General features: G+C 54.1%; 1 protein-coding gene across 1 annotated transcript; it reads left to right on the top strand.

Annotated features, from left to right (window-relative positions):
* The first annotated feature begins 334 nt into the window (after window positions 1-334).
* RHOBTB2 (Rho related BTB domain containing 2) lies at window positions 335-24,042 on the top strand. The gene is made up of 10 exons (XM_049711671.1): window positions 335-396; window positions 8,722-8,923; window positions 9,555-9,658; window positions 10,193-10,378; window positions 11,040-12,058; window positions 12,349-12,467; window positions 14,854-15,004; window positions 18,586-18,674; window positions 19,502-19,607; window positions 20,818-24,042. Exons 1-10 carry the CDS (start codon window positions 341-343, stop codon window positions 21,033-21,035), a joined length of 2,250 nt encoding a protein of 749 aa, XP_049567628.1. The 5' UTR covers window positions 335-340; the 3' UTR covers window positions 21,036-24,042.
* Window positions 24,043-26,261: the final 2,219 nt, after the last annotated feature.

The raw sequence follows: 26,261 nt of genomic DNA, 5'->3' as shown, positions 1-26,261 counted from the left end.
CAGTGGACCGATCTTTCCAAATTACCAAACCAGTTCAGAATGTGCAGATGCCTGCAGCATGGGATGGCCCATGACCCCAGTTCTTGCCCCTCAAGGAGCCCCTTGTCTCCCTTTGATGGCCTCTCTCTTGGCCCCGGGGCTGAGTGTCTCAGCCCATCGAGCCTGGACAGCAGAAGCCATTCTCTTACCTTGAGTAGGACCCTCTGTTTGGGCTGATCGACCTGGTGGTGCCTCTTTGCATTACTCACAGTGTGCTCATTCCTTTTCCCACTCTCTTCCCCTGCCCTGCCCCCTTCCCTTCCACCCAGCCCAACCGGGAGCCTGGAGGGAGCACAGAGCAATGGCAGCCAGAAGAAAAGGCCAGTACAACCTGTGGAAGCCCTCTCTGGACAGCATGTGAGTAGCCACTGTGTGATGTCAACTCCTTCCCCATCAAGTTCTGTACCCCAAACATTCATCCACGCGTCCAGGATTTATTGAGTCCCTCTTGAGTGTCTGTTGCCAGGCGCTAGACCAGCACGGATGGTACTCTTTTGAATAAGCATAGTCCCTTCCCTAAAGCGTCCTCAGTACTGTGAGGGACAGAGAGACCCAATGATACAGCAGGGTGACTGATATTCTTAGGGGAGTGTAGAGGAAGGGCAGGGAACCTAGACTTTGCAGGGGATACTCATGGAAGACTTCCTGGAGGAAGTGACATCTAGGCTGAGATTTGAAGGATGAGTAAGCATTATCCAAGTGAAGGGGGTGGAAAGAGGAAGGGTGTTCAGCCTGAGGGAGTCACTTGAGCAAAGGCCCAGAAGATCCCTGTCTCCTCGCAGAGACTTGAAATTCCCCATGAGCCCTGGGCAAGGAGGCTGAGAGACTCCAGGCTTCCAGATTCGGCTCCTTCACCCTGCAGGGGCTCTGCACCTTGAGAAGCCTCTGACTCTACGCATTGCTGGAGATAGGGTCAGCCCACGTCAGAAGGCCTGTGGGGTGGGCTTCACAGAGGCTCGAGTGTTCCAGCAGAGGGGCAAAGAGAAGACAGGCTAGCAGCTCACAAATAGTTGAAGGGCTGAAGCTGCTTGGGAAGCAAATGGAGCATGCAGGTTGGAGGAAGGCACAGTGGGAGGGGTCTGCATAGCTTGGGCTGGTACCAGGGAGGGACCTTCAGAGCCACAGGGAGAGGAGGGCTTGGTGGCACTGGCTGAGAGCCTGCTGCATGGGTGCATTCCTGAGAACCCGATGGAGAGTTCTCTCCCCAGACCAGCCTCCTGCCCACGGGCTTCAGGAAAACGGCAGCGCGTGATGTCCTGGAGGAGGGCGGTTATGGGGATAGATGGAGGGGGTGACGTTGGGGGACAAGTTCAAGGGGTTTGTGTCATTGGGCAGGAGGAGTCACAAGAGGACTGTGGTAAGGGAAGAGATTTTTGGGAAACTAGAAGGGAAAGAACCCCTCAGGCTGCAGCCAGGCACTGTCCCCTCAGGGCACGTAAGCTTGGCGAGGGAGGTCCTTGCCTGGGCCACCAGCAGAAAGGCAGTGCGGACACCCAGGCAGCCAGTGATATGGGGGAGTCAACAGCCTTCCTGAAGTGCTCCAAAGAAACACACAATGGTTCCAAGCTGCAGAAACTGGGAAGAGGGGGCTGGGTGTGTGTGTGTGTGTGTGTGTGTGTGTGTGTGTGTGTGTGTGTGTGTGTGTGTGTGTGTGTGTGTGGTGTGTAACAGAAGAAAGCAGGAGGCAGAGAGGAAAGGCCAGGAGCCTTTCTAGAAAAACTTCCCCCCCAGGCCTGACTTGAGACATACAGTTGACCGTTGAACAACAAGGGTTTCCACCGTGCGGGTCCACTTACAGGCAGATTTTTTTCCAATAAATATGTATACAGTTGGTGCTTCGTATTCACAGGTTTCTGCATCTGCATAGAAACCTGAGAATAGGGAACACCAACTATGTTCATTGTACTTTGCCATTTTATATAAGGGACTTGAGCATTTGAGGATTTTGTTATTCCCGGAGGGCTCCCGAAACCAATCCCTAGCTGATACCAAGGAATGACTGTAATCTGAAGGGAGGAAAATGGACGTCCCAGGGCTGGGGTGGGCCGGGTGCAAGGGGAGGGGGAGGGGGCAGGCCGCCTGCGCTATGAGAGGCTGCTGAGGGCTGGGAGCTGGGGCCTGGGACAGAGGGCTCAGAGCGGGCCACTGACAACTCCTCGGTTGCTGGCGAGGGACCCAGCCTCAGGGAATGGCCCTGTTTTCCATTGGAGGGCTGGCAAAGGTGAAGCAAACATGGTAGCCAGATCCTTGGCCTGGGAGCCAAGATCTTGAGGCTGTCTTGAGTAGCTGGGAGGCGTGAATTGAGGGCCAGGGTTGGGTGGGAAGAAGGCCTGGCATTGGCCACAGTTGGGGCAGAGGCTGAGGGCTGGGTCTTGGTAGTGATCTGCCTCTCGAGTTGAGAATCTTCAGTTGCCCTGATGAGGAGAAAAAGCTGGGATCTGGTGCCTCTTTCTCCAAAAAGAGAAAGGGCGCATAGCTGCAAGCCCTATTGCCCCATGACTTTGGGGAGAGTTCAGTTCTCTTTTCCTGCTCTGTGCTGCATCGGGGCTCTGCCTGTTGCTGGGATGTGTGAAACATGAAGCCAACAGGCTGGCGCTCTGGAGTGGGTGGAGGGATCAGGATGTCAGACACCCTGGCCCCCCAATGGTGCCCATGCAGAGATCTCATGCCGTGCTCTTGGCGCAGAGGTTGGGGTGAGGCTCTTCAACAGCAAACCTGTGGGAGGAGCACACCTGTACACAGTTGAGTTTCTTTCCTAAGCTTGTGTTCAAACCACTACTCTGTTTTATGAAGAGGGGATCCTAACTAGTAGCACCCTTGATCATGCTTAATCTCTTTTCCGGCTCTAGGTAGATTCAGAAGGAGGTGGGGGAAGCATCCCTCACCAATCACGCACTTACTGAATGTGGACCAGGCCGGAAAGCATGAACACCTTGGTGGGCAACTTCCAATTACATGCATTCATAGATGGGAAGCATGCTTCAGACAATACAAAATTCATTTTTTATTTAGCTTTATTTTTTGGCAATTATATGTTGCAGAAGCTAGTATTAAAGTGGATTTGCATTCTCAGAGCACAAGTTGGAGGTGTGACGGAGGGGGTTAAGGGGGAGGCACGTCAATCTGGGCTTTAAAAATTGTCCAGAGGTAATCGACAAGATGGATAAAACCAGACTGAGCTGACTACTGTAATTCCTAGCAGCCAAGATCCTCATAATCAAACTAGCCTTGAACATGGAAACTTCCTTTGAGGACCACTCACGTTACAGATGTCAACCCTTGTAATCTATTTTACAGAATTTTGAGACAGAGAGCCCAAAGGTGCTTTAGGTAACGTCTCCAGGGCTAGTGTCTTCGTGGCATTTCTTTCAGAGGGCAGAAGATACTGGTGAACGCCAGGTGGCAATAGGATGAATGTGGGATGGAAGTGGAGCCTGCTGGAGAAGAGAGACGGGGGGCGGAGGGGGGGGGAAGGCTTAGATGGGAAACGGGTGCAGATGGTACAGGGCCCCACCCTGAAACTCATTAAAGGGCATGGAAATTGGAGACATAGGCTGTAGCTGCAGGGGTGATGATGGAGGGAGGAAGGTCCTCAAATGCCAGAAGAACGCCCCTGACGGCAGAGGAAACGCTGTCTTCCTTTTCCCATGGGAAGCGGTGGATGCCTGGGGCTAAGTAAGGGTCAAGGCAAAAATGTCGAGTTTCCCTTGCCTAACTCGCACCCCTTTCAGGGCGGACTAGGATGCTCTAGGAGTTCTTTCTCAGCCTCCCGGAGGAAAGGGGGGAACCCCGTGGGAGTCCAGTGCGGTTTTGATCCTCGCCAGGTAGAGGGACGCTGCCCCAGCACGGGTGGCGAGCCGAGACCCCCTACGCCGCTTCCCTCCCGGAGTCGGGGGAGGTGGGGGGAAGAGTAGAAGGAGCGAGCGGCGTCGCGAGGCGGGGCAGGGGGCGGGGCCTCCGAGACGCCCAATCCCCTTATTTCTCCGCCCCTTCCCCGCCCACCGCCCCCTTTCCACCAATGGAGCGCCGAGATGGGCGGCATCTGTCATGGCTGGCGTCCTGGGTACGATTTTGCCCCACCTTTTTTTCCTGCCTTCTTTCTTTCTTTTTTTTTTCCCCTTTCCCTTTTTTGTGAATGAAAAAAGGAGGTCGCGAGCGGTCCCTGGGACTGCGGCGCTAGGCGTCTTCGTGGCCGCGCCTTCGGAGCGGGCCCGGGCGCGTAGCAGTGGCGGCCTCGCCACTCTAGCCCACTCCTGCTCGCCGCCTCCAGCCTCCGCAGCCAGAGGACCGTTGGCGGCGGCGCGGCCCAGTCGCGGAGGTCGGAGCGGCCGGCCAGCTGCCCGGCTCCGGCGCGCCTCCATGACACGGGGCGCCGGGGGCGCGGGGAGATGCTGATCCGGAAGAGGCAATGGCTGCAGTGCCGCGCGCGTGGCCGCTCCCTGCCCGCCGTCCGGCCCGGGCTTCTCTGTCAGAGTTTTTGATCTAACGCGAACCGGGTACGGAACCTGAGCGGCAGCAGCGCGACGGCGCCGGCATCGTCCTAACTTGCACGCGCGGAGTGACCCCAGCCATTTCACTAAAATGAGCGTGCTTAGCAGGAAGAGATGTGTTCCTTACACTAGAAATTACCCCGTCACATGTAGCGGTGTAAGTAAATGATTAATTTCTGTTATGGCTGGGTTGCAAGCAGCCTCTGGAAACGCGCCGCTTCCCCGCTCTGCGTCCTCCCGGGCCCTGTCTGCGCCCCTCCTGACTTCCCTTGGGCTTCCGCTCTTGCCTGGGCTATAGCTTCGGCTGCTGGGGTCTTAGCGGGCGGGGGACTAACATTTTCTTGGTTTATCTAGGGAAGGGAAGATGACTTGATTGCCGTGGCGTGTCGTGGCCTTCCCCCTTCCCCATTTAAAATTTAAAAAAATTTTTATTTTGTATGTGTGTGCAGAGCAGCGTGCAGGAAAAAAGGTCCAGAGTGGTGGAAATGTTTCCGTTAAAAACCAATGGAATGTATTTTGCTCGCTGTTCTGGAGATGTTTCTTTCAACACACTCTATTGCAGTCTGTGCGTCTGAGTTCTGGCAAACTACTGGGAGAAATCCTTAGGGCTGTTTGTTGATGTTTGAAGAGGCTTATTCTGTGTTTAGGCTTGCATTTTTTGTTAATATGACCATTCAGGATCCCTTTGGGCCCCGCTGCCCATCGGGCCTGTGGAGGGATTCATCTCTTTGCCTTCCCCCATGTTACAATGTCAGTGGCCTCTTTTAATTGGAAGGCCACCCTCTCTGCTTTTCTCTTCCTGATCGTATACATCCTCCTTGATTTTTACCTTCATTTTCAAGATATTTTGTATTTTGTGTAAGATGCAGGATGTGGGATATTGGTTGCTAGGAGACAAAGCAGGCTCCCAGGGAGATTCTGTTGTTTCCTTGACAACCAGACTAGGGCAGCTACAGATGAACAAGCCTCCTATCAGCTGTGGGAGGGAAAGAGGGGCTTTTCTGGGCTCTGCAAAGAGTGTGTGTAGGTGTGTGGGTGTGGGACTGGGAGCCCGTGAGTGTTGCAGCTAATCTGAGCACACCTTTCATTTTGGCCTGTCCTGAGTTCAAAGAGCTGGGAGAGCAGTGGGCAGGAGGCCGTTTTTGGAGAAGGGAACAGGGATTGTGGGTTGGGGTGGGAAGGGAGCACCTACGTGACGCTGGAATCATTGAGGGAAAGGAGTGGCCTGGGGGTCGTGATAGCCAGGGCAGGGTGGCGAGGAAGCCGTAGCGTACGGAGGTTGGCCGGGAGGCTCAGAAGGAATGGGGATGAGGCAATTGTGCAGAAAAGTCTAGAGTCATTGAAGGAGAGAGTGCTAGAAGGAAAGGGGAAGTTGAGAAGCTTACTGAGTGGGTTGTGCCGTTGTACATAAGCGGTGATACAGTAAAGTAGCAATATTCTTGAGCAAAAATTACATTACTGTTGGCAATGGCACCATATCTCCAGTTACAGGTCCTTTTAAAGACAGGCCTGATTAGACTAAGAGTTCTGCTGGCTTAATTGGGCCAGTGTGTATCTTAAAGAGAGATATAATTACACATATAGATATGTAATCCAGCATTATATAATACCACATTACATAAGAAGGCAAATACCTCCTTTCGGCCCAGGCTCTCTTGGCATGGATTTACCAAGATTCAGGAGACTTTCTCCGGGAGCCCTCATACCCATTTTCCAGAAGGGCAGATTGAGGCCCAGACAAGTGAAGTGATTTGCCCTTTCCCAGATCTGACAATGAAGTTTGCCAGTCAGGCAGCCGGCACAGGGGTGGAGTGGGTGAGAATGATAAAAATCAGGAGGAGGTCAAAGGACATGCAGGGGAAGGCCTCAGGGGCAGCTGGGGAACGAATGGGGAGGGGCCGCTCAGCTGGAGCTGCACCCAGCAGGTCTGCTGGCTAAACTCACAGCACAGTGTTGCTCTCCTGCTTGTTGCTTAGCTGTCCCCTACTTAACCATAGAGGTGCATAAGGTGTGCCTGAGTGTTTGAGTCATAGACTCGATGATCTTGGACCAGCACTGAACTGCTCTGCTGGTGTTCTGACATCCTCCTCGCCATCCAGCTGCTCCTGGATGTAAGAACCGATGTGCCTGCTCCGTATCTCCTCATCCCCCCTTCTGCCTACACACCTCCATGCTGCTGGAATCTGAATTTGAGAAAGAAGTTCTGTGGGCTAGTAGACTTTTCTCTTTCTCCTACAGCTGCATGTATTTGTATTTGGGATTCTATCTGTTTTGTTCTTCCGTCGATAAAACAGAAACCACAACCCAGAAGATTCCTCCTAGCGCCAACACATCCTCCCCGCTGCCTGACTTGAGACCAGGAGCTGTCAACATGGGGTTCCCGGTCCTCAGTTCAGGAGAGAGAGCAGCGGGGAGGCAAGATGGTCGGTAGAATGGTGGTTGCTTGCTGGGGAGGGCAATCAGGGGCAGAGGAAGGAGAAGGAATGAGGCAGACAGTTGCGCTGGAGACTGGCGGGGGGTGGGGGGGAACCTGCACGGAGACCCCTTGTTGTTTAGATCCTGTAAAATTCCAAGGGGGAGGCGCTTGTCTCATTGAAAAGTCCTTGCTGTACTTTTTGCTTAGGTGGCTGAGTTGCATCTACTCGAGCAAATCCCAGTTGCCATCGTTACTTGGATATTTCAGGTCTGCATTCCTGCCTGCTGGCATCCAGTTACAGCCCAGCATGGTGGCCTGACTCCTGGGCTGGATGGCTCAGCAGTGAGGGTGCCTGGGCAGCCTCCAGGACTCCTCTGAGCTCAGCCTTCCTTGGCCTAGGAAGGATTCCTCCAACTTGCTCCAACCCCCAGCTGACTTCAGGTGCACAGGGAATGTGAGCAGGGGCAGGCCAATGACCCTGGCAAAACCACGCTTCCGAATAACGCCCGCATCTACCCCTACCCGCTCTCTTCCACTCTTCCAGGAGGTGGATGCCAACTGGGAGGCTGCCAGCAAGAGCCCCTTCAAGCCGAGGGCCCCCTCCTGGTGACAGCTTTTTAAACACTGACATGACATTTTGACTACAGAAGGGACTTCTGTTTGTTAATCTGAGCAATCCCTCTCTGTGGGTGGGCAAGCCACTTCCTCTCTACCCAACACAGAAGGAAACTAAGGCAAATATTTGCCCAGAAATTCAGGCCCAAGTTTCTGACTCTCTGCTTCCCCATTACCCATGCAGTCAAGTTAGCGAGCATCCTTCCAGGGTTGCCAGTGTCTGGGGGCTTCCAGCCTGAGAATCCTCCTCCCCAGGAAGGAGAAGTGTGGAAAGGAGCGTATCTCACTTCCCCTGAAACTGGATGCAGGATGCTTGGAGGGTAGGCCTGGGTAGGGGATGGGAAGGCCCACTGGTCTATTAGCCGTGGGGCGTATCATCCCAGGCCCGTAGTTACCCCCACCGCCATCTCAAAACGGGGCCTGCTGCTGAGTGAGCCACGTAGGCAACGGGACAGACCCAGAGGAGGAGAGGGGAGGCCTGTGGACTGCTCAGGTGCATGCAGAAGCCCCCTCAGCCCAAAGAGCCTGGGCTGAAGGACTCTGGCATCTCCATAAAGGGGGCCGGGGTTGAAGGATAGCCATGGGCAGGCTGGGGCTTGGAAATCCACAACCAGAGAGGGAGAGGGACAAAGGTGGAGGCCAGGAGAGCTGCTGCCCAGCTTTGACAAGTCCATTAAATTTTAAAGCGGCCCTGCCCTCGGGCATGCTGGGAAGGGGTGGGGACCTGGCCGTGACTCCGCTTCTCTCAGCTGTTTGTTGTTCTGCTGCCACAGCCCTGCTGGCTGGAGAAGGAGCGCGGATGATGACTGAGCTTCCTAGGCAGACACTTCTCCTCCCGGGAGGGTGGGGACTGGCCCTGGGCAGACTCCGCCTTGGTATCTCTCTCAGGCATCCCCCCCATCCCGAAGCCCCACCGGAGGATGGCGGCAACAGGAGGGAGACCAGACGTTCACCTGGTGGAGCTGTGCCTCTCAGCCTGAAGGGGCTCCCGTCTCCTCGGCCCCTGCAGAGCTCTTGGCCAGAAAGCCGCCCGCTCCTTCCTCCTCCTCTCCGCTCCGATGCTTGGAGAGGGGGCAGCCCTGGCTGAGGAGAGCAGCTGGCCCCGGCCCTCCAGGGGCTGGCATGCATAGCTGTCTTCACCGCTTCTCTCCTCTCCCTCAGGTCCCAATTAATGGATTCTGACATGGATTATGAAAGGCCAAACGTAGAGACCATCAAGTGCGTGGTAGTGGGGGACAACGCTGTGGGCAAGACCAGGCTCATCTGTGCCCGGGCCTGCAATGCCACCCTCACCCAGTACCAGCTGCTAGCCACCCACGTGCCCACAGTTTGGGCCATCGACCAGTACCGGGTGTGTCAGGAGGTAAGGCTGGGCGTCCGCGCTGCGCATCTGGGCTTCTTCCCCAGGGATCACTCCAAACGGGGCCTGTGCCTAGCTCATGGAAGCCCCTTAGGGGTCGGGTGGAGGCAGCTGAAGAGCAAGGAGCCCTGGGAGGGAGGCCTGAGAGGAGTGCCCCCCTCCAGGGGAGGGGTCCTTGGCCCTTTGTGTTTTGCACGGCTGAGCTGGTGCCTGGGGCGTAGCATCTTGTGTAATCATAGCCCCCAATAATGGGGAGCCCTGAAGGGGGAAAGGGGTGGTGCTTTGGAGAGATGAGAGCTGGCGGTAGGGAAGAAGCTGCCAGCTAACGATACCAAAAGATCAGAGGCTTGGAAGTGTCCAATTGGCAGGTACAGTTGGGAACAAGGGCAGGCTCCCTGAGAGATCCCGTCCACTGCCGTAACGGTCTGCCCTCTGAGAGTCTCTCACCTCCTGGCCAGCTCTTGTTAGTGAGTCTGCAGAGATGGCACCTGGATGAAGGTGTTTTAAGGCACACGTTGGGAGGCACTGGCTGTCCCTCCAGCCCCCATGTTGCAGGACCCTCAGGAGTGAGCAGGCATGCAGGGCCTCCAAGAACCGTTGCCCTAGATTCCTGTCCCCCTCCCTGCCCCCACAGGTGCTGGAACGTTCCCGAGACGTGGTAGATGATGTCAGCGTGTCCCTCCGCCTCTGGGACACCTTTGGAGATCACCACAAAGACCGTCGCTTTGCTTATGGGAGGTAGGGAAGGCCCCCGGCTGCCTGCGGGGAGCCAAGTGGATGGCTTTTCCCTGCTTTCCCCGAGGTATGAAGCGCCTCTGTGACCCTGAGCCTGGCAGGAAGGAGTGCAGAAAGCAGCACGGGCAGACCCGTGAGGGGGCGGCAGCCTGGGTGGCTTGCGATCAGGACGCCTGGTTTGAGTCCTACCCTGTTAAGCAGTGGCTCTGGGACTCTGAGCAATTAGGAGAGCTGTTCTGCTGTTCTGAGATGAGTTTTCGCAGATGAAATGGTAAAAAGTGGTCATTTCTAACTCACAAGAGAGCTGTGAGGTCAAAACAAGAGTCTTTGGAAGCTCTAAAATGCTAAGTTAGGGGTGCATAAACTAGAGGTTCTATTATTACACGTTTTGGGTAAGATCGTGTGAGCAGATCCATATGACAGACGTGGGACTGCAGTGTAGGGGGTGCAGGCGGGTATGTGTGTTCTCCCTCGTTCCAGGGGCAGGTAACCTACCACTAGCTTTCTTTGCCTATAACCTCACTCTCCCACCGCCAGATCCGATGTGGTGGTTCTGTGCTTCTCCATTGCCAACCCCAACTCCCTCCACCATGTCAAGACCATGTGGTACCCAGAAATCAAACACTTCTGCCCCCGAGCACCTGTCATCTTGGTGGGCTGCCAGCTGGACCTGCGCTACGCCGACCTGGAGGCTGTCAATAGGGCCAGGAGACCCTTGGCTAGGTAGGGGGTGCTGGGGCCTAGGGAGGGGAAGGTGGCAGATGGGGTGCGGGGCGTGTCTCCAGGCTTCCTGCTCAGTCCTGAGGGAATCCACTAAGCCTCACATCTCTCCCTCCATTTGAAGCGAGCTCATGTAGGGAGACAACAAGAGTTCTCATTCTTTCATTCATCCATCCATCCATCCATCCATCTATCCATCCAGCTATCCATCTGTTACACTGAGTGGGCCATACTGGGCTAAGCATCACGAGGAGAGAAGGAGAGGGAGTCTTTGCATGAAAGGAGCTTATAATCTTGCTGGGAGGTGAACTTGATAGGTGAACATGTTAAAAACCAACGTGGAATGTTGCATGTTAATTGCCAGACAGGTGGTTATTGCTACCACTGTTTTGAGCTGGGGAGATCACCAGGGCCTGGCATAGATATGGAGGGCTTCCTGGAAGAAGAGGCGATTGGAAGTGAGCCTTGAAGGACTAGTAGGATTTAGCGAGACGGAGGAGAAAGGGAGTGGAAATGAGCAGGGCAGGAATGGGTCTTAGGACACAGATCCTGAGCAGAGACCCTCCAGCCTGGTGAAAAACAGACAGGCGCTGGAGAGCTACCTCTCCCTGCCCCCACTCTCTACCACCAACATGAATTTGGCTTCCCTTCTTGAACCTGCCAGGCCCATCAAGCCCAATGAGATCCTTCCCCCGGAGAAGGGTCGGGAGGTGGCCAAGGAACTGGGCATCCCCTACTACGAGACCAGCGTGGTGGCCCAGTTCGGCATCAAGGACGTCTTTGACAACGCCATCCGTGCAGCGCTCATCTCCCGCCGGCACCTGCAGTTCTGGAAGTCCCACCTCCGCAATGTGCAGCGGCCTCTGCTGCAGGCGCCCTTCCTGCCCCCCAAGCCGCCTCCCCCCATCATTGTGGTGCCCGACCCCCCCTCCAGCAGCGAGGAGTGCCCCGCCCACCTCCTGGAGGACCCACTGTGCGCGGACGTCATCCTGGTGCTGCAGGAGCGTGTGCGCATCTTTGCCCACAAGATCTACCTCTCCACTTCCTCCTCCAAGTTCTACGACCTGTTCCTCATGGACCTGAGTGAGGGGGATCTGGGGGGCCCCTCAGGGTCAGGGGGCCCCTGCCCGGAGGACCACCGGGGTCACCCTGATCAACACCACCACCATCACCACCACCACCACGGCCGGGACTTCCTGCTTCGGGCAGCCAGCTTTGATGTGTGCGAGAGCGTGGAGGAGAGTGGGGGCTCCGGGCCCGCTGGGCTCCGGGCTTCAACTAGCGATGGGATCTTACGGGGCAATGGGACAGGGTACCTGCCTGGGAGGGGTCGAGTGCTATCTTCCTGGAGCCGAGCTTTTGTGAGCATCCAGGAAGAGATGGCAGAGGATCCACTGACTTATAAATCCCGGCTGATGGTGGTGGTGAAAATGGACAACTCCATCCAGCCGGGGCCCTTCCGGGCTGTTCTCAAGTACCTGTACACAGGGGAGCTGGACGAGAATGAGCGGGACCTTATGCACATCGCCCACATTGCTGAGCTGCTCGAGGTCTTTGATCTGCGCATGATGGTGGCCAACATTCTCAACAATGAGGCCTTCATGAACCAGGAGATCACCAAGGCCTTCCACGTCCGCCGGACCAACCGGGTTAAGGAGTGCTTGGCAAAAGGCACCTTCTCAGGTACGGAACGTGCTTAGGAGCTGATGTCCAGAAGGCGGGGGAGTTCCCTCCAGGAGCCTTCTGAGGTCCAAGTAGCATTCTAAGTCATCTCAGCTGCTGATGTCCTGGAGGTACAGTGGCTCTGCCCCTGAAGCCCAGCGTCCCCAGCCTGAGAGCGTGGTCACATTGTGCTTCACAGCCTGTGGCTCGGAAGGAAGCAGGTTGTCTGGGCGCGCTGTTGACCCTTGGGGTTGGGTGTCCCACGTTCTTTCCCCACGTGCTCACGTGATGCCTCTTCTCCGCCCGGACAGATGTGACCTTCATCCTGGATGATGGCGCCATCAGCGCCCACAAGCCCCTGTTGATCTCCAGCTGTGACTGGATGGCTGCCATGTTTGGGGGGCCGTTTGTGGAGAGTTCCACCAGGGAGGTAAGGCTAGGATGGGAACGGTTGGGAAAGAGAGGGACTTACTCCCATTCCCATCTGAGGCATCTGTCACTTAATGGTACTTTCCTCAGCCTTGACTGTGTGCACGTCACTGAGTGATGGGCCCGAGAGAAGTTTATGAGATGGTTCCCACAGCCAAGGACTTTCCAGTATACCAGCCTAGGGAAATACGGTAACATCTTAACTCTACAGTTGAGAAGACACTTTCGATTCGTTGTCTTATATTGTCTCACACGAGACTCTTATAGCGTAGCCTTCCACTTTACGTGTAAGGAAAGTGAGGACCTGAGAAGTTAAGCGACTCATGCAAAGCTCTGTAAGTAGAAAGGAGAGGGTAGGACTTGAACTCAAGACTTCTGATTCCTTGGCTGTATACATTGTACCTTGCTTTCTCCCGGACGCACGTGAAATAACTAGAAAAATATTCAGTCTGTCCCAAACTGAATCCATCACTGTTTTTAAATGTAGGTTTTATTATAATTGAGGTATGGTGACGCCAACAGATCAGGAAAAAACTACCATTAAAAAGATAGGTTGTTATACTCACAGATCTCAATGGGAGGGGCACACACAGCGTCTGGGGACATGCAGGGAAGCACCAGGTTGGGTCATGCGGCAGAGGGAGTAAGGGGGACTGTGGGCAGGAGCCTTTATTTTCTCTTCCCTGGGAAGGAAGAGGTGAAGCAGGGTAAACAGGCTTAGGGTTGGCTAGTTTGAATAATTTCATCAGGCTCTGGGGCATAGGGGCCATCCTGAGTCATCTGGTACCTGGCCCTGGGGTACTTAGGGCAGGGGGAGAATGGCCTGGAGTGTGAGAGCAGATGAAGACGACACCTGGGGGTGTGGGCTCTGGATTGTTTGGCTTGCATATGAAAGGCATGATCTCAGGTGAGGCCTTCATTATCTCTAGGAAGTCCCTCTAGGGTCAGCAAGGCCCCCAAACTGCAAAGCATCAGAATACAGAAACTAGAAAGAAACACTTCATGCCATCACCCTTCCCTTAATCAGGGCCACTCCAACCCCCTGTTCTCACTGATACCGCTGCTTTCTTGGGCACCTAGACTGGAAACACAGAGTTGGAAGGCGCCTATCAGTGTGTCCTTAGAAGTATCCTCTTCAGTCTGTTCTCTCAAGTCTGTTCTCGCCTTTCCACTCTCCCAGCCAAGCCGAGCACCCCAGGCCATGGCCCTGTTCTCCATCTTCTCTGAACTCCTGCAACATTGACTGTCCGTCACTCAGCCTTGCAATTAACAAGGTCCTTCTTTGTGCAGTGACTTCAAGTTCTGAGGGTCCACACCCCGTTTCCCCAGCTGGTTTGTGGTTTCTCTTGAGTGTAGGGACTAGGTCTTTTACTTCTGCTGAGTACCCTCCTCAGCTCTGGTCCCTTAGTCAGTGCTCAGCAAACACTTGAATGAAAAGCTAGACGAAGAACAGTGCAGCAGAGCGTCCTATGATACAGAGTAGGGATTTCCTAAAATTTCTGGGAAGGACGTCTTTCCGGCAGGCGAAGTGGAGGGGTTCAGATTTGAGTCGTCTGTGCTCCTTGAAGCGTGAGTTGGGTTGGGATGTGCAAAAGTGTGAGGCTGGGGACTCTCCAAAGCCGCGGGGCCCACCACTACCACAGAAGCAGCTGTAAAGCTCCAGCGGATCCCCAGTGTAGCCTGGAGAGGCCGGCGTCTGATGAGAAAGCAGTTTTTGTGTTGGTTCTGCTCTGAAGAGATCCCAGAGGCCCAGAACAGCAGCTTCAAGCAGACCGGAGACACCAGCTGATGTCTGCTTTGCTCATTCGCATCCCACTTGCACTGCTCCCTGAAGGGCTGGGAGGGGCTGGTGCAGGGGACCAGAAGGACTCCTTCACACACCCTCCAAGCCGGAAGGATGCTAGCAAGAGTCCAGGTCCTTTTAAAAGCTGTTGGAGGGCTTCCCTGGTGGCGCAGTGGTTGAGAGTCCGCCTGCCGATGCAGGGGACACGGGTTCGTGCCCCGGTCCGGGAAGATCCCACGTGCCGCGGAGCGGCTGGGCCCGTGAGCCATGGCCGCTGAGCCTGCGCGTCCGGAGCCTGTGCTCTGCAACGGGAGAGGCCACAGCAGTGAGAGGCCCGCGTACCGCAAAAAAAAAAAAAAAAAAAAGCTGTTGGAGCCCTGCTCATAGGTGCTCAGCAGCTGGGCTCAGCACAGGCTGTTGCTGTGGGAGACCAGCCTTTGGGGAAGGGGGGTTCTGAGCAGGTCCAGGGGCCACGAAGGGGTGGCTGCCTGTTTGGAGTAGCCCAGCTAGGTGGGCCAGAGTCTTCTGAGTTCCTCAGAACTGAGTTACTCTTTCCCTAAAGCTGGACCTCACCGCAGCCTGCTCTATTCCTTCCCACCCGCAGGTGGTGTTTCCTTACACGAGCAAGAGCTGCATGAGGGCCGTGCTGGAATACCTGTACACCGGCATGTTCACCTCCAGCCCCGACCTGGACGACATGAAGCTTATCATCCTGGCCAACCGCCTCTGCCTGCCACACTTGGTCGCCCTCACAGGTAACTAAGCTCCGGGGCCTCCCGGGAGGAGGAGTCGGGGACCCCCAGGAGTCGTGATTGCTTCTCTCACCTGTCTCCTCCTAGGGGACAGGCCACGAGCACCCAGGGAATACGTTTACATAAAGTGAAATACGTCGGTGCGTACTGGGGTTTGGGTGAGGACACGGATGTAAAGAAACATGTGAAAGGGGCGCTCGGTGGGATCACCTTGTAGGCTCTCTCCAGAGGGCATCTTGGCCCAGCAAAGTGGTCTCCAGCAGACGCCAGGGCCTGCTGTTCTTATTAGCTTGGCCGCACTCATGCAAGCTTAAGAAGTCAAAAAGAAAAGAACACGTTCCTCATCTCTCCCCTTCCTCCTTCCTTTCTTTTTCCTTCTCCTTCTTCTCCTTTCCCTCTTCCTCCTTCTTCTCTTCCACCTTCACTTTCCCTTTCTTCTTCTAGAAATAAGACAGCAAACATTGACCTGCCGCTCCTAATTCCTTGATTCCTTGTAGATCCTGAGAGCTCGAGCTCAGCTTTCAGGATGGACCAACCTCAGAGATGGGTTGGAGCAGGGACTGAGGCAGGAGGGAGACCAAGGTGCAGGAGCTCGGGGTCCAAGGGCTGGAGGAGAAATGCCGCCATCCCGGTCAGGGGTGTCTGGGGTCTGCTGATGTTGGAGTCGACATTTGCTTTGCGTTGGTGTCGGCGTTGCTACCTGTACTGGTGTTGATGTCGAGGTTAGTATTCTTGGGCGGGTCAGGGGGCAGAGAGCAGGGCCTCAAATACTGAGTTGAGGTTCAGGGAAGGACCCGGTGTCAGAGCTGCTGGGGCCCTGGGCAGATGATCAAGGCTGGGACTGAGCTATGAGGGAAGCGGTGATCCCATGATGAGAAATGAGTTGGAAGGTGGGACGTGGTCCCAGGAAGAAGGGAGAAATCATTGATCAGAACCAAATGTGAAGAGCTGAGCCTTACCATTCAGGAGCTCAACCCCCTCTGCAGAGCGAGTCCAGGGGCCACCAAGGGCTTCAGGGCAGGGAGCGAGAGAGAGGTTTCTAAAGCTTACAACTGCAGAATTCCCTGGCGGGCCAGTGGTTGGTTAGGACCCCGCACTCCCACTGCAGGGGGGCACGGGTTCGATCCCTGGTTGGGGAACGAAGATCCTGCATGCCACACAGTGTGGCCTGGAAATAAATAAATACATAAATAAATAATAAAGGTCAGAGCTGCAACAATATGTCATCCATGGTCATCCATGAAAAAGTGCTGTGGCCTTCCCAGAGCACAGAAAACTGTCCAAACTCTTAGACCGAGTAATTCAACGTTCGAAAGGCTATCGACAAAGAAATGACCCACGTGAAAAAAAACGTATAAAGGTGTTTAAGTTTGTTTCATCATGGCAGGCGATCAGATACAAGTCAAATAGACACCATCGGTTAAGCACACATGGGTAATTTTCACAAGGTAGCGATGAAAAATGTTAATCACTGCTGCGTGGAAAGGCTTCTAGAAAATAACACTGAATGACTTTTCCAGTGAAATGCGCCATACGTGCAAGAAACATATTTTAAAAATGCGTTGTGTATGTACCTTGTCAAGGATCAGTGGAAAATGCCAGGTATGGTGTAGTAAGTGGTACTTTGTGTTTAGTGATATATGCTTCCTATGAAGTTATTAATTCAAGCTTAACATTTTTTTTAACATTTATTTATTTATTTGGTTGCACTGGGTCTTAGTTGTGACAGGTGGGCTCCTTAGTTATGGCACGTGGGCTCCTTAGTTGTGGCTTAGCAGTGGCATGTGAACTCTTAGCTGCAGCATGCGTGTGGAATCTAGTTCTCTGACCAGGGATCGAACCCGGGCCCCCTGCATTGGGAGCATGGAGTCTTAACCACTGCACCCCCAGGGAAGTCCCAAGCTTAAATTTTTTTTAATGTTAAATATAACACAAGTACACATAATATATGATCAGCTTAATGAAGTATTACAAAGCAAAGGGACCCTTGCCGGCCATACCAGAAGCCCTTCACCTGTCCCTCCCAACTACAGGCCCTTCCCCCGTCCCCAGGAGGAACCACTCTGCCTATTACTCTTTTTTATGGCCTCACTTCTTTACACTTCCTCATAGTTTTATCATCCAAATGTGCATCCTTCAACACTATAGCATGATTTTATTTTTTATATATCCTTTACGTTTTTTCTTTTTTAATCTCTAAGTACCTTGTCCATGAAAAAAAACTTTCCCTTGCAATTTGTTGGAAAAACCCCACTGATCTAGGAAATCTAGATTTTTTTTACTGATTGCGTTTCTATAGTACACCATCTTTCCTGTAAACTGGCCATTGGATCTAGAGGCTAGATCGGATTCACATTCAGTTTTCTTTTGGTAAGACTACTTCATACATTGTTTCTCTTTTTCATCAAGAAGCATAGACTGTCTGCTTTTCTCTCTTTTTGTGACGTTAGCAACCATTGAATGTCATTGCCTGGATCCATTAATTTATTAGGTGTTGTGAAATGGTAATATTCCAATTCAGTCATTTTTTTCTTTATCTGTTGGAACACTTCTAAAAAGAGAGAAACTTGCCCTCACCTACTGTTCATTTACCCAGTGGTATAGTTCATGTAGAGCAGGCAGGTGAATGCTTGATTCTTTTATTTACCAGTTTTCAAGATGCATTTGTTTTCCTATCATCCTTTGAGAGTGACCAATTAGTTTCTTATTATTAAGTATGCTTATGAACCCTCAGATTTGAACATACTCAGTTGGTTTCAAATAACTGCAATTAGCTTTATGGAAGCTCAAATACCCTACTGCTCCCTTAGCCTGTAGGCGTCTCTTCAAGTTGGCTGCAGAGTCTCTGAGCTTTCTGCTTATCAGGAATGACAAGATGTTCCAGGTTCCTCTTGTACATTTCCTGCCCCAGACCTGGAATCAGCCATTTCTCTAAGAAGTCCTGGTTTCTTGTAGCTGGAAATGGGATTTCAAGGCTGCAATCTGTGCATTAGAGATGCTTTTGCTATTGGGATGGCTCGTTTCTAGGTCTTTTCCGTGGACTGAGCTGGGAAATATATTTTTAAAGATAAAATACTTTATGAGTTTATAGTGATACAGTTAAAATTCAGGACTAAGAGTGTTTACTTCTTCCGTAGAAACGTTTTAACATGAAATGCAGGTCAGTACACAATTTGTCACAAAATTTAAATCAATACGAACAGCTTGGTTTAATCCTTAGTTCTAATTCATAGTTCTCAGCAAACCTGAGGTTTAATACCCTCTCCCATCAGTTTCAGTGGCTGCTCTGGGGGGCGGGGGCTTTCACCCCACCCATGTAACTACTTGGTGCAACATACGTAGCTTGAAAAACCCTTTTAGGTGATGCTGATCTCCTTCACTTCCCACCTCCATTCCACCTGGAAAGTCTTGCTCTAATCCCAGTTTTCTCACTGGTAGCAGCAGACTTATATCTCCTGTGGCCTTTCCTGGCCTGTTGGGACTCACCCCTTTGCCCTGCAATGGGCCCCTGCCAGGGGGGATAAGCAAGTACCTGTCCACTCCTGTGGTCCTTCAGCCCATTCCTGGCTGTGTGTGTGTCACAGAGCAATACACAGTGACCGGGCTGATGGAAGCGACTCAGATGATGGTGGACATCGATGGGGACGTCCTTGTGTTCCTGGAACTGGCTCAGGTAGGATGGCAGGGGAAGGAATCCCTCCAACATTCTCAGCTTTGGGCTCTGCCTGCCCATTTGGCAGCGAATGGGGAGGGGCTGGGAGGTGGTGGGTGGGAAGGGAACCCACTGTCAGACTTGGTTCCCTGAGTGGGCAGAGCCCATCTCATCCTCCAGGCCAGAGGATGCACCCTACCCCGCCAAGAGGAGAGGCTGGCCGTGGCGGGGGAAGGGACAGAGACTTCAGGAAACCGTAGGACAGGGGAGGGAAGCCCGGAATCATGTATAGACGTGGTTGCTGCCTGCTGAGGTCATTTAAGGCACACTGAGGACTCTCCCTCTAAAATGAACTTCCCACCTCCATTTTCCCAAACAGGCAAGCAAAATCTCCCACACTGGCCCTCCGGGTGCCAGAAATTCTACCAGTAAAGATCAGTTTACGAAGTTAAAGCATGGCAGACACACCTGGGAAGTCAGTTTTCTAAGCCTCGTCGTCAGCACCTTAGTGCAGGCTGCTTTGGTCCCTGACAGCGGAGAGGACGAGGGGTCATATCTGAGGAGGGCAGACACAGCAGGATGCCGCCACATAGGAATGTGGATTTCTGGGGCTGCCGGGGACAGGTCGGAGGTGAGGTGGTGGTCGTGACAGTGCCAAGGAGCAAATCCAGCGTCATTCCCTTACGGTCTTGTGTGGCCTTGCCTCTCGAGGTACCTCTCGAGTCTTTATGACTTCAGGGCCTTTGCCCACCTGTGCCAAAGCTTTGGCTCTGAAGGCAGCTATAGATGTCTGTGTGCAGACCCCGCCCCTGGGGTCCCAGCACAGATGCATTCCCGTCTGTTCCCAGTTCCACTGCGCGTATCAGTTGGCTGACTGGTGTCTCCACCACATCTGCACCAACTACAACAACGTGTGTCGCAAGTTCCCACGAGACATGAAGGCCATGTCCCCAGGTGAGCACCCCCAGCTGCACCTGTGCTCCTCCGTCTGCTTGGGTCCAAATCTCTGCCCTGACCCCAGGGCACCCGGAGACTGCCAAAGACCCTTGGGCCTAACTTGACCTTGTGGGTGGGGAGCAGCCTGCAGAGGTGCATCCGGCCAGGCAGAGGGGGGCCCGGGAAAAGTGCTGGCGCGGAGGGCAGGGCTCCCTCAGGGACCCTGGGCAACTCACTTTGCCCCTCTGGGCTTCTGTTCCTCCTAAGTACAGTCAGACTAGAGTTGGTATTTTTCAGACCTTTTTGGATCAGACTCCACAGTAAGCAGTACATTTTACCTTGTGACCCCAGTACACATATAGAAAAATACCTCAATTGTTTTTAATGCTACTCATGACCCATGACATTAATTTCATAACCTAGGAATGGGCACAAGTCCCAGCCTGGGCAGCACAGGTCTGGGTATCCTCTGGGATCCCTGCAGCTTGGCCTCTGCTTAATTGACGTCTCAGGTCCTGGGGCCCACAGGAAGCGCATGGGCTCCAGGGAGAGGTGTCGCTGGCCTCCCCGAGTTCCTGCCGCTCCGTCTTGAGGTCTTTGCTGGGCGCCCTCCACTCTGCTGTGACCCCCTCCCCGCTGGCAGCTTCTCGCTGTACGCTGCCAGTTCTCCCACCCCCATTCTCTCCTCTTCACCCTTCTAGCATTTTCTTTCTAAAGCACAGCTCCAATCGCATCACTCCCCCGGTTCCAAACTCCCGTGGTGCTCCCCCGGCCTTCCAGAATAGGTCCAAGCCCCTCAGTCCAGCCTTCCCTCCCGTCTGACCTCCTGCAACACCCCCATCCCCACTGGTCTTGGAAACCTCAGCTCTGCCGCCACCTCTGCTGTCACCCCAGCCAAGCCGCGCATCTTCTTGCCGACAGCTTTGCTTGCCCTTTCTCCCCCATACTTTGCCTCAGCCTGCTTTATTCTCAGCACACACTAAAGCCCTGTGGGGATCTTCCCTCTGTCTTTGAAGAATAACACAAGTGGGAACGCCTTTCCCCGGCACGTACCGTCAGCCCCACTCCCTGGGCACCTGGCTCTCTTTAGGGGGCTCTGTGAAGGGATGTGGTCCTTGCAGGACCGAAGGCCGTCTGCGGGCCCCGTGGCAGCAGGGCAGGGGTGGGAGTCCCTCTTGCCCCCTCTCCTGACATCCTCCTCGTCAAGCCCTACTGCGTTCTGCTCCAGAAAACCAGGAGTATTTTGAGAAGCACCGGTGGCCGCCTGTCTGGTACCTGAAGGAGGAAGACCACTACCAGCGGGCCCGGAAGGAGCGTCAGAAGGAGGACTATCTCCACCTGAGACGGCAGCCCAAGCGGCGCTGGCTGTTCTGGAACAGCCCTTCCTCGCCGGCCTCTTCAGCCACCTCCTCGTCCTCCCCATCTTCCTCCTCGGCTGTGGTCTGAGATGCTGCCACCCTCTTCTGACCCCGCTGCTGTTGCCCCCACTTGTTCTTGCCCCTCTGCTCTTCTGCATCGCCCCCTCCACCTTCCAGGGACAAAGGACTCACATAACCGGGACCCTACGGGGAGGAGCTGCTCTCACCAGCCAGCATAGCTCAGCAGAGAGAGGAAGGAGCCGGGCCTCGTGGGTCGGAACAGGCGCCCGGGGAGAGGTCCCGATTCCACAGCAGGGCAGGAGACAGCTCCTGGGAGGTGGGGAGCGGGGAAAGGGCTGAGGGCTGTGGCCTCTGGTCTCTGGGTTGGAGAGCCCTAGAATCAAAGGGAAACTCTCCCAGCCGTGAGGCCGTGTGTCTTGGTCTGCGGAGGCTGCCTCCTCCCTGTGAGCGGCCGTGAGCAGGCAGGGTCCTACCTCTGTTGATCGTGTGTTTGCATCAGTGGACTTAGAGGGTTGCAAATGTTTTGTGGGCATTTGCACGTGGAACCTACTCAAATCCTCACTGGAGAAGTCAGGGTAGAAATTAAGCCTTCAGAACCCAACTCAAGGTTTCCACCCCTGGGGTGCGGCTGCCAGAGGCCACAAGTGGAAGGCTGGCCCTCTGCCAGCATCCCTCCCAGGGCTGTGGGCATCCAGGCCCGAGAAGGGCGGCAGAGGTTGCTCAGAGCTGCAGGCCTAGAAGCAGCGCCTCTTGGTGCAGTGAGAAACTTCTTTCTCCCCCCTCCTTCACCGCTCAGATTTGGAGATGGAAACGAAAGGAAACAGCTGGAACAGGGGGAGAGAAGGAAGGGAGTGATGGGGGCCTGGGTACAGCAATCCCATGCTCCTTTGGGCTCCTCCCCCTGCCTCTGGTTAGCACGGCTTCTCATGGGGTAAATTTAGCAAAAAACCCCAAACAACAATGAACAGAATCACCACCAACAAAAACATTGTCGCCTCTATCCCCTCAAAGGAAGAAAGACAGAAAAAGTCCCTGTATGGCTTACATTTCTATAAAGCCAAACAGGGTTCCCCATGTGGATGAGGCAACGGTTGAGGAGGTAGAATTGACTCCAGTGCTTTTCAGGAAAGCAGTGTCACTGGCTGCTGTGACCAAGGACGCTCCGGCCCTGCTGGTTGACCCTGGGCAGCACGTTGCATGCCCTCAGCATGCTGGGGATGAGGTTTCGGGGGTGGGGAGGGTGGGCCCAGGAATCTCTGTGGCGTTGGAGCCATGCGTTCGTCCATCATGAGAATCAGGCTATCCTCACCTTCATCAGGTAACTCCATAACATATGAATGTGTTGGAGGGATGGGGTGTGGTAGGGGTCAAAGGTCAGGAGAAAGGCACTGACATGGAGAATAGGAGGCCCTGTAATGAAGGATCATAGCACATGGCCTCACTCAGTGCTGGCTCGTGATAAAAGGGAAGGAGAAAAAATGGGGGAATTGAACAGGAGCGAAGACAAGGTCAGTCCAGAGAAGAGGAGGGAGGAGACTGGAGGACTGGAGGATTAAGACAGTAGCTTTGGGGAAAAGCTGGGTCGCAACTGACCCTCTCCACATTTTCTAATCCTGATTCGTATTTCACTCCCCACACCCTTCGTAGATTTAGAAGACGGAGTCCCTCTGATGAAGGTGGAGCCAGAGAGACTGAGCTCCTGGCCTCAGAGCTCAGGAGTCACCTCGTCTAAGAAAGATGCTTTAGGAAGAGGAACTGGTTTTCGGTCCCAGGGCCCTAGGTGGGCTCCACCACCAAGAGGCTGGCTTTAGGTCTGGGATAGAGCAAACCCAGAAACAATGGAAACTCTGCATCAGTTTTTTGGTGCCAAGACCTAGGGATTTGAAATTAAGTCCTCGTCAAGAGAAGGAGCAGGAGGTGGCAGGTCAAGCGGGTCTAGAGTGACTGTGCCCCGTGTTGTCGGAGCCCCAGACTTGGAGGCCATGGCTGCCTCCCCTCCAAGTCCTTCTCCAGGTGGCGGGCTGGGAAAGCAGACGTGTGCTGCCCTCTAGTGGCCGGTTAGCTCCTTGCCGCCGAGCTCGGGGCGAGCCTGAGGAGCAGTGGGCGGGGCAGAAGGGGAGCCTCCAAGGTGGGGGGTGCAGCTCTGCCCCCAGCACCTTCACTGTGGGGAGGGGGACAGAGGAGGGCCGGGGGGCCTCCCGGGAACTCTAGGTGGGGGGGAGAGCCAGGGCCTGAGGTCCAATGGCAAGGGAATTGGGGCTCCAAGAGGTTGCAGGGCCGAGCCACTGGGCCCACTGATGAGGATGCAGAAAGGCCAGCGGGGAGAGAAAGGGAAGGTGGCCTGGGAGTTGCAGGAGGCCCCCAGGTGAGGGGTCACAGAATGACCCCAGCAAGCAGGGCCCCACCCCCCCTTCCCACCAGCTCTGTCAGAGCCGGTCTGCACCTCTAGGGAGCCCAACAGGCCCAGGTGTGGCCCAGAGACATCACCTGCAGAGGCTGTGGGGAAGCTGGGCCAGGCTGGGGTCCCTCCCCCAGGGGAAGGGCAGGGAGGAGGGGCTGGATTCCAGTCCCCCAGGAACCTGGCGCCCGGAAATCCAGAGTCAGAGCAGGAGACACCCATGCAGGGCGAGCTTGCGCCCGAGGCATAAAAGGGGGAAGGATGGAGCAGGTCACACAGCAAGAACACACAGCCCTGCACCCGGGTCACTCAGCACTGCTCCAGAGAACAGTAGGATGGGGGAGAACACACACACACACACACACACACACACACACACACACACACGCCTCTTTTTATATAAAATTGCATATTTAATTTGGTCATGAATTCATAAACACATGAATATTTTGTACCTAATGGCCTTTCTTGTATTGTTTGATATTTCCAACAAACTCTTCTGAGGTGGGAACTTCCAATGGAGAGGAGCATGAAAAGATACCCAACCACTAATGAAACACTTATTAAGTGCCTATCGTGGGTCAGGTGCTATTTGGACTGGATATAAAACAAAAAAGACAACTTCATGCTCTCATTCAGCTTACCTTAAATAAATAAACATGACAAACACTGACAAGGCTAATACTTTAGATGGGCACTTAAGGTAGTCCTCCAAGAAAGGAACAAGTGAGGTGAAACATGATTGGCAATAATTCATTTATTTCCTCCTCTGAAGATGAATGCAGAGTGTCCACAGATGCAACAGCAAAGGCAGGAAACGCCGGACTTCCAGGGAAGGGAGGGGCAGCAAAGTGTGACCTCTGGAAGGAACAGGGAAAGGGCTGCAGCACCAAGGCCACCGAGGTAGGACCCTTACCAAACTCCACTAGAACACCATGCCCTGAACATATCTAAATACTCAGCCAATTCTAGTTTGGGCCCAGCCATACCACTCTTGGACACACAAAGTTCTCAGATGGAAAAGACCAAAAACTTGAGAATGACTACTTCCATAACATCATCTTGCCACGACTGGAATACTACAGAGATGGGTGGGGTGGAAGGAGGGCTGAAGTGGTTACAAAATCTTTTTAAAAGTAAGAGAAAGTGGTCTACTATCCCTCAGCTGAGGGTGCTGCCATGCATGTTCCTTATTTAGGCAGAGCAGTCAAGGGAGGAAACCTCCCACCAAGCGCTGGGAGGGGCAGATGGAGGAGAGGAAGAATCACAAAGGGAAGCCAGCTTGCAAGCCTTTATTCTCAAAACAAGATTGCAATAGAGATTGACCAAGATAGCAGAGTAGAAAGACCCTGAGCTCGTGTTCTCTCACAGGCACCCAAAATTACAACTATTTGCAAAACAACCGTCGATGAAAAAGATCGGAACCTATCAGAATAGATCTTCTGCAACTAAAGACAAAAAGAAGGAACCACAATGAGATGGGTCGGAGGGGGCAGACTCACAGTGTAATCAAGTCCCATACTCCTGGGTGGGCAACCCACAAACTGGAGAATTATATTGCAGAGGTTCTTCCACAGGAGAGTTCTGAGCCCCACATCGGGCTCTTCAGCCCAGGGGTCCTGCACCAGCAAGAAGAGCACCCAGAGCATTTGGCTTTCAAGGCATGCAGGGCCATTAACTTTGGGTGTCTCAAAGGACTGGGGGAAATAGAGACTTCACTCTTAAAGGGCACACATAAAATCTCATAAAATGCACCGCGACCTAGGGCAATAGTAGTCATTTGATAGGAGCCTGGGCCAGACCTACTTGCTTGTCTTAGAGCACGTCCCAGAGAGGCAGGGCATGGGTGCGACTCACCCTGGGGACATGGACACTGGTAGCAGCCATACTTAGAAGCTCCTTCTACTGCTGGACACTGGTGCTGATAGGCATCACTGTGGGATCCTCCCTCTAGCTCATGAGCCCCAAGAGCTAATGAGTTGGGTGGGGGTGGCCAGCCCCACCCAACAGCCTGTAGGCACCAGTGCTGGGATGCTTCAGGCCAAACAGCTAACTGAGCTGGGACACAGCCCCAGCCGTCAGCAGACAAGCTGCCTAAAGACTTCCTGAGCCCACAGACACCTGTAGGCGTGCCTCCAGATATGACACTGCCCACCAGAGGGCCAAGACCCAGCTCCACCCACCAGTGGGCAGGCAGGGGCCCTGCCCTCCAGGAAGCCTTCACTAGCCTCTGGACAGCCTCACCCACCAGGGGACAGACACCAAATGCAAGAAAACCACAATCCTGCAGACTGTACACAGCAGGCAAGACCCTGTCCTGGGAACAGCTGGGACCCAGTCCTGCCCACTAGCAGGCCAACACAAGCTTCAGGACACCCCAGACCCCATACCCAACTGTGTCAGGAGCTAGCTCCCCTGCACCAGCGATATGACACCAGCTCTGGAATTCCTCATAAAACCCCAGGACAGAGCTCTGCATGCCAGCAGTCTGACACTAACCCCAGGACCTGGCTTCAGCCACCTCACTCGGGACTTAGTGGCCCGGCAATAAGCCTTGAAGCAATGCTCTAGTCATCCTTCCTATGAATACGCCTGACACAGAGTCCTTGTGCAGCCAGCAGGATCCCAGGAGGCCGCCCCAGCCTGCAGAACCCATGATAATGTGGTAAATTTCCCATTTAGCACATATCCAATATGGACTAGATGCCATTCAAAGGGTTCAGTGCAAGTTCTTTCCAAACCTGGCATTGCCCAAATATCCTGAACCCTCACTGGCAGGTGAGCACACATGGACTCGTATGCACGTGAACACTGGGATGCCACTGGCTGGAGCCAGGACCCTGCACAGGAGCTACCTTCCCAAGATGATCTTGGGAGGCGTCAAGAAAGTGTCTT

The sequence above is a fragment of the Orcinus orca genome, chromosome 6 (genome assembly GCF_937001465.1).
Source record: "Orcinus orca chromosome 6, mOrcOrc1.1, whole genome shotgun sequence".
In the NCBI taxonomy this organism is placed as follows: Eukaryota; Metazoa; Chordata; class Mammalia; order Artiodactyla; family Delphinidae; genus Orcinus; species Orcinus orca.
The sequence above is the reverse complement of the archived record's forward strand: the minus strand, read 5'-3'. Positions and strand labels throughout refer to the sequence as shown.

Coding starts and splice junctions, on each gene's coding strand:
- RHOBTB2 (XM_049711671.1), top strand. CDS start 341: ATGGCAGCCAGAAGAAAAGGCCAGTACAACCTGTGGAAGCCCTCTCTG. Junction 15,005..18,585: donor ACACTTGGTCGCCCTCACAG/GTAACTAAGCTC, acceptor TGTGTGTCACAG/AGCAATACACAGTGACCGGG. Junction 18,675..19,501: donor TGTTCCTGGAACTGGCTCAG/GTAGGATGGCAG, acceptor GTCTGTTCCCAG/TTCCACTGCGCGTATCAGTT.